This window comes from Mustela nigripes, chromosome 14 (genome assembly GCF_022355385.1).
Source record: "Mustela nigripes isolate SB6536 chromosome 14, MUSNIG.SB6536, whole genome shotgun sequence".
Lineage (NCBI taxonomy): Eukaryota > Metazoa > Chordata > Mammalia > Carnivora > Mustelidae > Mustela > Mustela nigripes.
The window spans coordinates 75,255,091-75,269,043 of record NC_081570.1 but is presented as its reverse complement, the minus strand read 5'-3'; the positions used below and the strand labels follow the sequence as shown (position 1 = coordinate 75,269,043).

The window sequence follows — 13,953 nt, the reverse complement described above, 5'->3', positions numbered from 1 at the left end:
CTAATTTCTCACTTGTGAGTTTTTCGATGTATACGAAGCCCTGAGTTCCAACAGAAGGATTTCCCACATTCAGAGCATTTCCAAGGCTTCTCTCCTGTGTGAACTCTCTGATGCTCACTGAGGGACGACTTCTGAGTGAAGGCCTTCCCACATTCACCACACTTGAAAGGTCTTTCTCCTGAGTGAGTTTTCTGGTGGATCTGAAGCGCCGCCTTCCTGGGATAGGCTTTCTCACATTCGCTGCACTCGTAGGGTTTCTCCGTCGAGTGAGTCCTCTGGTGTATGATGAGCTGGGATTTCCCACAAAAGGCTCTCTCACAGAAGCTACACTCGTACGGCCTCTCTCCCGTGTGCGTCCTCCTGTGTATGACGAGGTATGACTTGCTGCTGAAAGCCTTCCCACACTCGCCGCACCCGTACGGCTTCTCGCCCGCGTGCGCTCTCAGATGTGCGGTGAGCTGCTCCTTCCGGCCGAAGGCCTTCCCGCATTCGCCGCACTGGTAAGGATTGTTTCCCGTGTGGATTCCCAGGTGGACGACGAGCTGCGTCTTCATATTGAAGGCTTTCCCACAGTCGCTGCACTGATAGGGTTTCTCCCCTGTGTGCATTCGGATGTGAACCAGGAGGTAGGACTTACTCCTGAAGGCTTTCCCACACTCGCTGCGTTTATGGGGCTTCACCCCCGTGTGCATCCTCTGGTGTACGACGAATGGCGACTTCAAACTGAAGGCTTTCCCACACTCGCCACACTCGTAAGGTTTCACGCCGGTGTGGCTTCGCTGGTCAATTACTTATTTTTAAAATGTATTTCAATAGTAATAATAATATAGTAATCAAAATGGTAGAATAGTATATTTTAATAGTGTTGGCTTATTAATAGATTATCTGATCTAATTTATCTGATTAATAGATTATCTGATCTAATATTTGGGCCTGAATTTCTTTAGTGAGCTTAAGCTCCAATTGCTAGAGATTTTAAAGTAATAAATAAAGTTATAATATTTAATAATTATATATTACTAGTACCTATAGAGTTATATTCTCCACAGAAAGGATATTTGCAAACTAAAAGGTCCAGAAAAAATGTTGACATATCTTTCCTGTAAAGCTGTCAGACCTTCATGTTACCTTCCTTATAACATCATCCTTTTCACTTTGTAGCCTTACACAATATTCTATTTTTATATTATAAATTTGTTACATGTATTTAGCAAAGTGGATAATAGAAGACATCTATAGGGATAGGGAACATTCATTTTTATTTATTCATTGAACAGCTGATATGTGCTACAGAATTGCTCTGTAAGATCCTATGAAGTCTGAATCGATCTGATATAGGGAAATGATGAGGTCTCAAATTACATTTAGATTAAAGTATACTTTAGAGATTTCAATTAAAGGAAATCTAAACATATTTGTGGTGTGACATGTTTTTGGCTTATGCTTATAAAAATTTTTCTTTATTGATCTGGATATCATCTATTTTCTTCCTGACATTTTCCCCAGCAAAGTGTTACCCTTTTGCTCTGGGATCACGTTAAGGCCCATATTTCATTTTTGACATGGAGAAGTACTTCTGACCTCTTTTTAAATTATATTTGACACATAGTGTTGCATTAGTTACAGGTGTAGAAAAATAGTGATTTGACAACTCTGTACATTATGCTGTGCTTACCACAAGTGTAGCTACCATCTGTCACCAAACAACAATGTAACAATATCATTGACTATATTCCATTCTATACCTTTCTTCCTCTGACTTCATTCCTTAACTGGAAGGCTGTACCTCCCACTCCCCTTCACCCATTTTACTCATCCCCCACCACCATCCTTTCTGCAACCACCAGTTCTCTGTATTTATGGCCCTCTGACTTTTTTTCTTAGTCATTCAATAAACATTAGATTCTTAATCCATGGGACCCCATAAAAATGCCAGGGAAACTAGCATAAGTTTATTCACTTGTGCTGAATGCCTCCCATTCCTCTCCTAAAGTACTTCCCCGACTCTTAGCTCTGTTCAGAAAGGAATTTTCCTTGACTTTGGTATATTAGCACAATTTCAATTTACAAAGCTCATGATTAGAATAAACGAGATTCAGTGATTTTTTTTTTACTCTGAATTTTAGACATTTTTTTCTTACCTTGATATTATTCATCCTCCACCTGATATTTTAACAAGCAATATCTTACTCTTCTTTTGGTATTATTTTATTTTAGGGTCCATATTTCATATCTAATATGGGGACAGTCAAATCACAAAAGGAATTCTTACCATTTTTTTTTGGTTCCTCACTCACTTGATAAACATTTAATGAATATATCAACCACTAAACTCCATAACAGTACTAAGGAAACCAACCATAACTTGCTTCAGTTGGGACTGATGCCCCTCCTACTCCCCTATTTCCCTGGCTCTGCTCCATGTAGAAATGGAATTTCCTTGCCTGTGGTGATGGTCCAGATTGATTTGAAATGATTGGGTTAAAGATTTATAGGCACAGGAAATGCCATAATGCAAAGATGCCTGGAAATGAAAGTTCTGACTCCCTTACCTAAAGACCACTTTTCAATGATCAGTTTTTTTCCATTTTTGCAGGCACAAATCCCAAAATCCAGAATTCCAACATGCCCAGAGAGTGTATCAGGCAGTTCTTTCCAAAACGGAAATGCTTCGTCTTTGACCGGCCTACAAGTGATAGAAATCTCTTACTCCATCTTGAGAAGGTGCCAGAAGACAAGCTAGACAGTACTTTTCAGGAGCAATCAAAGAAATTCTGTACCTATATTTTCAATCACACAAAGACCAAGACCCTAAGAGAGGGAATCACTGTCACTGGGAGCCGTAAGTCACCTTTGTCCCAAAGCATGTCTCTGTGTCAGTGTGGTGGTGCTTTGATGAGAGCCTGGATTTGTCAGTAATTTTGTTTACATCTGTGTGTAACTATGGAGAAGCAGATTTCATGGCCTGAAAAGAAATCGATGTGTGTTTACTCATTAAAGTCTCCCTGTGTGAGGGTCTGCTGAGACCTGATATACCTCAGGAACTTAAGCCACTAATCCTAAGAAGACAAGATGGTGTTAAAGAGAGGACATCTGTATATTGAGAAATCCTATGGGATAACTTCTTGTCTTGAAGGAGATAGCAGGTTATTTTGTAAATTTACATGAGTCAGGTCATAAAGAGCAAGCTATGAGTTCCTGCAAGATCACTGAGAAACAGAATTATGTATCATCTTATGTGTAGGGCAGGCTTCGTGGGCATGTAACTTACGCAGTCCTATAGTATTCTGTGTGGAGATGGACCCATACTTGCTTTAAGATCCTCTATCCCTGTTTTGAATTCTCGATCATGTTCAACTAGGAGTTCACATTTTTGTTTTGTATCAGGGCACACACATTATGCTGCTAGTCTTGTTTGTGTCTATTACTTCACCTATGTAATCTATTCCTTTACATTCTCATGAATGGGAAACCATTTTTCCAGTAACATAGGTGCATATTGTATAGTTGGTAATTTAAATTGTGCTGTGACAAAATGGAGAATAAAAGAAAAAACAGGAGGGACGCCTGGGTGGCTCAGTTGGTTGGACGACTGCCTTCGGCTCGGGTCATGATCCCGGAGCTGACTCCGCGGGGAGTCTGCTTCTCTCTCTGACCTTCTCCTCACTCATGTTCTCTCTCACTATCTCTCTCCCAAATAAATAAATAAAATCTTTAAAAAAGAAAAGAAAAGAAAAGAAAAAACAGGAAAACAATAATCCTGTTAGAAAGGAGTAGATTCCCAAAAGGAGAAAATAAAATTTCCTTGTAAATAAGGTGGGGCTTTTAGATCTTAGAATCTTAGAATGATGCTTCATAAAAACTATAAGCTACTGATTGAGACCTTGGTATTTATGCTTAAATTCCCTGGCTTATATAGGGCTGGGGACTCTGTTGATAACCTATATGGATGCCATCCATCATGAAGCAGTTCCTTGCTTGGAGAACGTGGTGACAACTCTGGCTCAGATTGAGAATCCAGTGGCTGTGCAGAAGGCAGCTGACCACTACAGAGAGCAGATGGCCCAGCGAGTGAGGCTGCCCACAGACACACTTCAGGAGCTGTTGGATGTACATGCACACTGTGAGAGGGAAGCCATTGCAGTGTTCATGGAGTACTCCTTCAAAGACGACAAGCGGGAGTTCCAGAAAAAACTCATGGTAATTGTATTAGCATTTAGCACTCCTGATTTCTCTCCTTCGGAAATCATGCTTAGAGCCTATATATTTTTTATCAAATAGTTCATCTCTTTATTCTGGTTAAAGGAGCCTGGATTGGGGCACCTGGGTGGCTCAGTAGGTTAAGCCTCTACCTTCAGCTCAGGTCATGATCTCAGGGTCCAGAGATGGAGACCCACATCTCTACTCAGCTTCCCCCCTCACTCTGCCTGCCTCTCTTCCTACTTGTGATTTCTGTCAAATAAATTAATAAAATCTTAAAAAAAAAATAAATAAAGGAGCCTGGATTGTTGTGAGACAGAGCTATACAGGCTATAGATTACTCTTTTACTATAACATAGACATTTTATTAATTTTCTGCTGCATTAAAAATTGCCATGAGGGGTGGCTGGGTGGCTTAGTTGGTTAATCATCTGCCTTCAGCTCAGGTCATAATCCCAGGGTCCTGGGATCAAGCCCCACATCAGGCTCCCTGCTGAGCAGGGAGCTTGCTTCTCCCTCTGCCACTCCCCCTGCTTGTGCTTTCTCAGTCTCCTCTGAGGAAACTACTTCCAGGCACAATTCAACTTTCTCTTTTTCATTGTTGATGGTTGGGTCACTGTTAATCATTCTACAGCAGAAGTAAAATTGGAGTTTATATCTTACAACCCCATCATTTTATAGATGATAAGCCTGAATCCAAGAGAGTTTAATGGGCTTTTGACAAGTAACAGAATCAATCAGAACTAGGACTGAAAGTCTCTGGGGATGCTGGGTTGGCTCAGTTGGTTGAGTGTCTGACTCTTGGTTTTGGCTTAGGTAGTGATTTCAGGTTTGAGGAACTGAGCTCCCCACAGGGCTCTGTTTTCAGCAGGGAGCCTGCTGGAGATTCTTTCTCTCTCCTCCCTCTGCCCCTTCTCCAACTTGCACGTGTGTTCTTTCTCTCTCTATCTCTCAAATAAATAAATTTTTAAAAGAAAGAGAGAGAGAGAAAGAAAGAACAAACTAGGACTAAAAGTCTCTTGACTCCTGGTCCATTCCATATTCCAGTCTACTCATAGGTGATCATGATGCTTTTCCTAAGAGGATGACATTGGACTTTCCCTCCTAACAGCTTCTTTCTAATTGACTTCTTCATAATTTCCCTGGCAGGAGACCATAGAGGAAATCAAGGAAGATTTCTTGCTGCAGAATGAAGATGCATCTGTCAAATTTTGCCAGGCACAGCTTAAGCAACTTTCAGAGTCCTTGATGGAAAGCATTTCAAGAGGAACTTTCTGTGTTCCTGGAGGATATCATCTTTACTTAGAAGAAAAGGAAAAGGTTGAATGGGACTATAACCAAGTGCACAGGAAAGGGGTTAAGGTGAGGAATAAAGAGAGAGGGATGGTTGTCAAAATCCTAGAGTCAAAGGGTGTTGCTTTTTCTGAAAATGTAAGATCACAGCACCATTTTAAGGGAGAAAGCAGAGCATGGCCATATCACCACCCTTTTAGTTTTTATCCACAATTAGTTATATATTGTTGAAGAGATTAGAAATATTTCTTCCAAAACAATGGTGTAGAATTGGGAATTCTGGATTAAAGAGAACAATTTTGCTTTATCAAACAATGTGATAATTTCTTTGCTGAGTATAGAGTATACAAAGAGTAAAGATAACAATCTTTGTTCCAAGATGTCTTCTTTATTTGAAGACAAATAATTGGGTAATTGTATGATTATCATACATTCATGAACAGATAGTGAAAATAATGGTAATGATTATGATGACAATAACAATGATTTTAATAAGGCTAACATATACCATACATATAGTAAGTAACCCATAGATAGGTACTTTCATTGGACTGTCAATTTAATGCTCAGAATATTATTATAATTTAGATACTATAGTTATGCAGTCAAGAAATGTGTTGTACAAAGAAGTAAACAAGTTGCCCAAAGTCGTACTACCAGCAAGTGGGAGAGCTGGTAGGGCAGCTCAGAGTAATTGACTATCTTCAAAACTGGAAATGTAGCTTGGCAAAGCACCCTGTAAGAGGAGTAAGAGATATAAGATGCAAGTATCTATAAATGTTATCCTAGTTAAGAAAGGGTAGATAAGCATCCTTTCTGTCAGAAAAGAGATTGAGCAAATGTTTGAGAAAACAGGGGTGCCTGTTTATACATGCATAGAAATCTGGTTGGCTGTACCTGGGGTAGATAGTGGAAGGCCTCCCTGGAGAGAAAGATGGAGTGCTAGGAAGGAGGCCACAATAGAAGGTTTCAGGTATCCCACAATAGAAGGTTTCAGGTATCTCAGAATTTATATTGGACCGATGGAAGGAAAGTTAGTAAGGGATATCTAAGCAAATACAAAACTTACAAGGCCAGATTTATGACTTCATAGAATGATAATTTCCCTAAAAAGACAAGATCTTTGTTACATGACATGTCTCTCCTTGTTTCTTCAGGCAAATGAAGTTCTCCAGCACTTCTTACAGAACCAGGTGGCAGTAGAGAACTCCATCCTGCAGGGAGATGTTGTTCTCACCTATCAGGAGAAGGCCCTAGCAGGTACAGGTGCAGGGTTGAGCTCATAGCAGAGTGGGTAGGTTTCTGCACTAACTTCAGACATAGATGAGAGCAAAACCTTCCTGAAACAAAGAGCTTCCTCTCTTTCTGTGAAATAGCACTGCTAAGTATAACAATCAGAGCTGGCTTTTTAAATCTGGCAGCCAAGGAGGGTCATCTTGATCACATTCTGAAATGTGCTCTTGGTAACCCACATAGTTCTGAGGTTTGTCAGCTACCTTTTCAGAGTCAGTTTGGTATCTCTACTGAGGAGGTGAGAATCAGGTCTGACTTTTGTTTTTTTCTCTCTCTAAAACATTTGTGGAACAGCTGAATTAGCTTTGAAGGAGGCAGCTGAGAAGGAAGTAGAGCTTCTAAGTCAGAAATACAAGGAGCAACAGCAAAAACTGGAGGCTCAAGAGAGAAGCTTCAAGGAAAATATAGAGCAACTGAGAGATAAGTTGGAGAGAGAAAGAGAAAGCCTTCAGATGGAGCAGGAAAAAATGTTGAATCACAAGCTGAAGGTATGTCTGCACAGAGCCTGGGCAGTGCCCAATGGACAATGCTATGGTTCCTCAGGAGAAGGGCCAAAACTAATAAAAATTATGATCCCAAGGAGAACCATAAAGACATGATTCATTGAAACCTCAGATCCGTCTGGACCCTGCTGAGGCCCTTAAACCCACAAACTCCAGTGCCTTATGTAGCGTGAGAATTTGTCGTGTGCAATTAGCATCCCTGAGGCTGCTGGGCTGCTCTTTATAGTGATTGTTAGGGTGATCTCATTGGGCCCGAGTTAAATAGGGCCTCAGTCCACTAGTCCTTAGGATTCTTGATTGAACCATCAAACAGACCTGTAAGAACTCCATCTTGTCTTAAAAGTATCAGATTAGACTTGAAATACAGGATTCCAAAAGCTCTAAAATGTATTACATTTGTTTCCAGATATGTGTGAGTTATCCTACAAAGCACAGAGCAAAGTTAATTCTTCAGCTCAACCTGGCACTTGATAAGCAGCAATCTAGAGGGGGTCAGCAGTTTCCATTATCTGTTAGACGTGTATGTTCATGCTGCCTCAGTGGGACTGAAAAATAATTAGAATTAATCCTACATCACTCTGAAGGGCATCCTCAGTGCTGGAACTCCTCTTAAGAGGATAGTTCTCTGGTCTGACCCAGCCTGACCCCACTCCCCTCTTAGTTGAGGGACTCCTGGGAAGGTGTAAACCATGGATACTCCCAGTCTCCAGGACAGACCCATCGAAAAGCACTCTCAGGTGATAGAACAGTAGACACAGTGCTTCAGAGCTGAAACTGTTGAACTCAAAACCCTTACTTTTGGTAATAGAGGACTTTCAAAAGTGGACTCCTTCTCTTTTATAGATCCAAGAAGAACTTCTTAATGAAGGATTCCTACAGAAATCTGAGGACTTGGATACAGAGATAGAGCTACTAAAAAAAGAGATTGCAGCGGGTAATGAAAATAAATACTCATTGGATCTATGGGTCTTTTATTTGACTGGTAAAGTATTAGGTGAAGAAATGCCAGGTCCTAGTGAGTTACCTGGTGTGGGGATGAAGATTGTGGGCTCAAAATGACATAGGCCCAGAATTCCTTGAGGGGTTTCTATGATGCTCTGACTTACTTTGGAAGCATGTGTCATTTTAGTTTTTTTAACATAAGTTTAAAGATAAACTGTGATTATCAATGATTACTAAGGTGTGACATACAAAAGTCAGACTTAATTTTGATCAAATTAAGGAAATAGTAAACAAGATTGTAAAAGAGAAGTGTAAGAAAAGGCCAGATTTGCAGTTGCAGCTAAACAAAATACTGCAAAATAAAATCATCAGACCTGATTGTTGCTTTCTTCTCTCTAAGGTGCTAAGCAGGCTAAGGAGGAGGCAGCTGGGAAGAAACTGGAGCTGCTAAGATGGAAATACAAGGAGCAACAAAAACTGGAGATTCAGGAGAGAAGCTTTAAGGAAAACTTAGCCCAACTGAGAGAGAAGTTGGAAAGAGAAAGTGAAAACTTTCAGAGGGAACAGGAAAAAACGTTGAAGCACAAGCTAACGGTAAATCTGCACAGAGCCTGGGCAGTGCCCAAGGGACAATGCTGTGGTTCCTCAGGAGAGGGACCAAAACTAATAAAAACGATGACCCCATGGGGAATCATAAAGACCTATGATTCACTTAATGCCTCAGATCCATGTGGATCCTGCTGAGGTCCTTAAGTCCACAAGACTCTAACCCTTTCTATAGTGTTAGTCTTTGAGGTGAACAAATGGCACCCACAGATTGCTAGACTGCTGTTTGTAGTGACTATAGTGTGCTTTCATAATGCCTGGAGTGAGTAGCATGTTAGTCCTATCATACTTAGGTTACTAGTACAACCATCAGATATATCTAAAATCGATCCTCTGGGTTTTGTGTATCAGATTATGCTTGATGGGAAATACAAAATCCAGAAAGCCCTATAACTTGATGCATTTGTTTCCAGATCTGTGTGAATTACTCTGTAAACTATAAGGAAACGGTATTCCTTATTTCAACATGCAACCTGATAGCCTGTTTTCTACACATTGTTAGCAATTCCCATTTTTATAGATGGCAGCCATGCTGCCTGAAGTAGAACTGAAAATTAGTTAGACTCAAACCTACATTCTCTCCCAAAAGGCATCGTTAGAACTAGAACACATGTCTGTGATAGTTCTCGACTGTCTTGACTTAGCCCCAACATCTCCCCACCCTCAGCAAGATGATCCTGAGCAAATCATAGGAAGTTATAAGCCACAGATAGTCTTACCATAAGGGTCAGAACATGGAAATACTGAAAAATTCCATAAAAGAGCACTACAGCAATAAAGAAGTGGATGGATATGCTTAGCTTAGCTACCAGTGTTAAATACAAAACCCATCTTGATAACTAGGAATTTTCAAAAGTGAACTCTCCCTTTTATAAGTCTAAAATAAAATGCTTATTAAAGGATTTAAAATTCTGAGATTACAAACAAAATAGACTTAGAATTCCTGATAGGAAAGTATAAAATGAGGCTACTCATTTATGACATAACTCATGTTATGCTGTGACTCATTTTTGAGATATATGTGTCATGTTAGTTTCAATTAACAAAAGTTTAAAAAGTAATTACCTAAATATAGGAAGGCCTTACACAGACAAGACAAACTTACTATTGATTAAATTAATTCGAACAAGTGAGAAGCAGGTTAAAAGATGCAGTGGAAAAAAAGACCAAATTTGCAGTAACATCAAAATGATATGATACTGCAGAATAAAATTATCATGAAGTATGTAAAGTTTATATGAAGAAAAATTTTAAGTGCTATATAAGATACAAACATTGACAGAAATTAAAATGTCAGTGTTATTTAACTTAATATGTGCATTTAATTTGATCCAAAACACACATCAAACATAATTTTTCAGAAAGTAGAAAAATTAATTCTAAAGTTTTTATGGAAAGCCACAAACAAAAATATCCAGTGCAGTCCTGAAAAAGAGACAAATGAAAGGGAACTAGCTTTAGCCACATGTCAAAACGCCCCAACAATTAGCAGTGTGGTACTAACATCTGAATATTGTAACAACCACAAAACAGACTTGAAAAATCAGTGCAAAGTCATGAGAAAATTGAACAGATGATAATTTAGGTGTATTCTTTTGTGAAGGAACATGGAATATTCAGCAAATGGTGTTTGAACTATAGGTAGCCAACTGAAAAAGAAAAGTTGAGGTCTCATTTATAGGTAATTTTCTGATGGTTCAAAGATATAAACATGAAAAACTATACCGTAAAATTAAATAATAGGGGGCAGTTAAAAAAATAATATTGAAGTAGGTAGAACTTTTCTAAGTATGACATAATGGAAATAAATAAAATATATTTTGCTTTTTCTCTTTGAGTGTAGTTGACATACAATGTTACATTAGTTTCAGTTATATAATATGATTTCTCAAGGTTTTTTTTTTTTGAAGATTTTATTTATTTATATGAGATTGAGAGAGAGCACAAGAAGGGGAGGATCAGAGGAAGAAGCAGACTCCCTGCTGAGCAGAGTCCGATGCAGGGCTCAATCCCAGGACTCCAGGATCATGACCTGATCTGAAGTCAGTTGCTTAATCAACTGAGCCACCCAGGCATCCATGATTTCTCAAGTCTATACCTTGTGCTATACTCACCACAAGACTAGCAAGCATGTGTCACCATACATTGCTATTAAAATATCATGGACTATATTCCCTATGCTATGCCTTTAATTCCCTTGACTTATTCATTCCATAACTGGAAGCTTGTATCTCCCACTCTTCACCCATTTTGTCCAATCCCCACCCCCTTCTCTCTGATAACTGTCAGTTTGTTTTCTGTATTTTATAGAGCTGGTTCTACTTTTTGTTTGTTTATTCATCTGTTTTTTTTAGATTTTACTTAGGAGTGAAATAAAATCAAAACCTCCTTGAGATATTACCTCACACCTGTCAGAATGACTAGAATCAAAAAGACAAGAAATAACAAGTGTTGGCAAGGATGTAGAGAAAAAAGAACTCTCATACACTGTTGGTGGGAATGTAAATTGCTACAACCATTATGGAAACAATATGGAGGTTCCTTAAAAAATTAAGAATAGAAACACCATATAATCCAATAATTCCACTTCAGAGTATTTACCCAAAGAAAACAAAAACACTAATTCAAAAAGATATATGCCCCACTATGTTTCTTGCAGCGTTATTTACAATAGTAAAGATATGGAAGCAATCTAAGCGTACATTGATAGATGAATGGTAAGGAAGTTGTAGTATACATATGCAATGGCATATTACACAGCCATTAAAAAGGATGAAATAGTGCCATTTGAGACAACCTGGATGGACCTAGAGAGTATTATGCTAAGTGAAATAAGTCAGACTGAGATAAAAGAAAATACTGATAAATTTGACTATTAGCTATCTAAGAAAAAAAAAATGTTCTTCATAGAAAACCATAAGCATATATATTGGCTAATTGGATTTAAATAAAACAAATAAAAAAGAAAAACATAAGCAAAGTAAAAATACAAATGGTAAAATGAGCAATACATTTTAATATCAGAAAAAATGATATAATTTCTTTAAGCCATTTTCTTTTCCTCACAGCTTCTTTAAAGTAGTGAAGAAAAAAACAGCCATGTCCCCAAAATGGACAAATATGTTAGAAGAAATGAAACATATTCAACTTTGCTAATAATAAGAGATGTGCAAAATAAAGTTATGAGGCTCCTGTTTCATCTTCAGGATTAGCAAAGAAATCACCTTTGGTCCTAGGTTGCCAAGGATTTGGAGAAATAGAAAATCTCCCATATTTTCTAGTAGGTGGAAATTGAAACAATTCTATATCAAGGTATTAAGTGCACATACCTTTGATCCAGCAAGTTCAAATTTAGGAATTTAACTTATAGATATAATTGTCCATGTGCCAAATGTCATACATACTAAGGTATATGTTGTAGCACTTGCGTATGGCAAAAAAATCAGAAAAAAAATACTTCTCTGTTTGGTACTGGTAATAGAAATCATGGGACATTTGTACAAAAGATTATTCTAGAGTCACTTCAATGGAAGGGAAAACTCTATTTGTACTAATATGAGAAAATCTCCAGATTTAGCATAAAGTGAAAAAACAAAGATGCAGACAGTATACATAGTTGCTATAAGCAAATTTAAATATAATGAATAGATACATCTATTTTATCTGTCTCACAAAGAATACAGAATGAACTAGTAACTATGGTCACAACTGAGGATGGACCTGGGTAGCTGACATGAGGCTTGAGAGATGGCCAACTTTACATCATATATCCTCTTCCATGCCTCTTCCATTTTATAGAGTATATACTTTTACATATTTAGAAATGAAGATGAAATTACTAAGATTTAAACTAAAATAATAATACATAGAAAGGGAACAATTAATGACAGGATGGGAGCATTTATGCTCCTTTAAATAACATACTCAGTGCAATAGAAGTGCTGATTACAGCAGGGAACTGGAAACCATAAGATATGCATCCTAATCTTGTTTTATTTTTATTTATTTTTTTTAAAGATTTCATTTATTTATTTGACAGAGAGAGAGATCACAAGTAGGCAGAGAGGCAGGCAGAGAGAGAGGAAGGGAAGCAGGCCCCCTGCTGAGCAGAGAGCCCGATGTGGGACTCAATCCCAGGACCCTGAGATCATGACCTGAGCCGAAGGCAGTGGCTCAACCCACCGAGCCACCCAGGCACCCCCTAATCTTGTTTTAATTATGACCTTTCAGTATTCTAGTTTCTAATTTCTTTCCTTTTTTTTTTTTAAACAGACATATAGTTGACATATGACATTATATTAGTTTGGGGTTTACAATATAATGATTCAACTTTTGTATATACTGGGAAATGATCAACACAAGTCTAGTTACCATGCATCCCCATGCAAATTTATAATTCTTTTCCTTGTGATGAAAACTTAAGATTACTTTCTTGGTAACTTTGAAATGTGTATTACAATACTGAGAGCCATTTGTATGTCTTCTTTGGAGAAGTGTCTGTTCATGTCTTCTGCCCATTTCTTGACTGGGTTGTTTGTTTTTTGGGTGTTGAGTTTGGTAAGTTCTTTATAGAGCTTGGATACCAGCCATTTATCTATTATGTCATTTGCAAATATCTTCTCCCATTCTTTAGGTTGGCTTTTAGTTTTGTTGACTGTTTCCTTTGCTGTAAAAAAGCTTTTTAGCTTGATGCAGTCCCAGTAGTTCATTTTTGCTTTTGTTTCCCTTGCTTTTAGAGCCATGTCTTGCAAGAAGTTGCTGTGCCCGAGATCAAAGAGATGGCTACCTGTGTTCTCCTCTAGGATTTTGATGGATTCCTGTCTCACATTTAGGTGTTTCATCCATTTTGAGTTTATCTTTGTGTGTGATGTAAGAGAATGGTTCAGTTTCATTCTTCTGCATATGACTCTCCAATTTTCCCAACACCATTTATTGAAGAGACTGTCTCTCTCCCATTGGATATTCTCTCCTACTTTGTCAAAGATAGGTTGAACATAGAGTTGAGGGTCCATTTCTGGGCTCTCTATTTTGTTCCATTGACCTATGTGCCTGTTTTTGTGCCAGTACCATACTGTCTTGATGATTACAGCTTTGTAATATAGCTCGAAGTCCAGAA

The 13,953-nt window shown here is 38.3% G+C and overlaps 1 protein-coding gene across 2 annotated transcripts in view; it reads left to right on the top strand.

Moving 5' to 3' along the window:
• LOC132001095 (guanylate-binding protein 4-like) overlaps nucleotides 1-13,953 on the top strand; it is a 27,117-nt gene extending 13,164 nt beyond the window's left edge. For both annotated transcript variants that reach the window (XM_059375317.1, XM_059375318.1), the window contains 8 exons: nucleotides 2,597-2,842; nucleotides 3,920-4,200; nucleotides 5,350-5,562; nucleotides 6,651-6,753; nucleotides 7,081-7,274; nucleotides 8,133-8,223; nucleotides 8,632-8,825; nucleotides 13,574-13,953. In XM_059375317.1, the coding sequence (XP_059231300.1) occupies nucleotides 2,597-2,842; nucleotides 3,920-4,200; nucleotides 5,350-5,562; nucleotides 6,651-6,753; nucleotides 7,081-7,274; nucleotides 8,133-8,223; nucleotides 8,632-8,825; nucleotides 13,574-13,639 (1,388 nt within the window). In that variant the 3' untranslated portion in view covers nucleotides 13,640-13,953. The remainder of the gene's footprint in view (nucleotides 1-2,596; nucleotides 2,843-3,919; nucleotides 4,201-5,349; nucleotides 5,563-6,650; nucleotides 6,754-7,080; nucleotides 7,275-8,132; nucleotides 8,224-8,631; nucleotides 8,826-13,573) is intronic.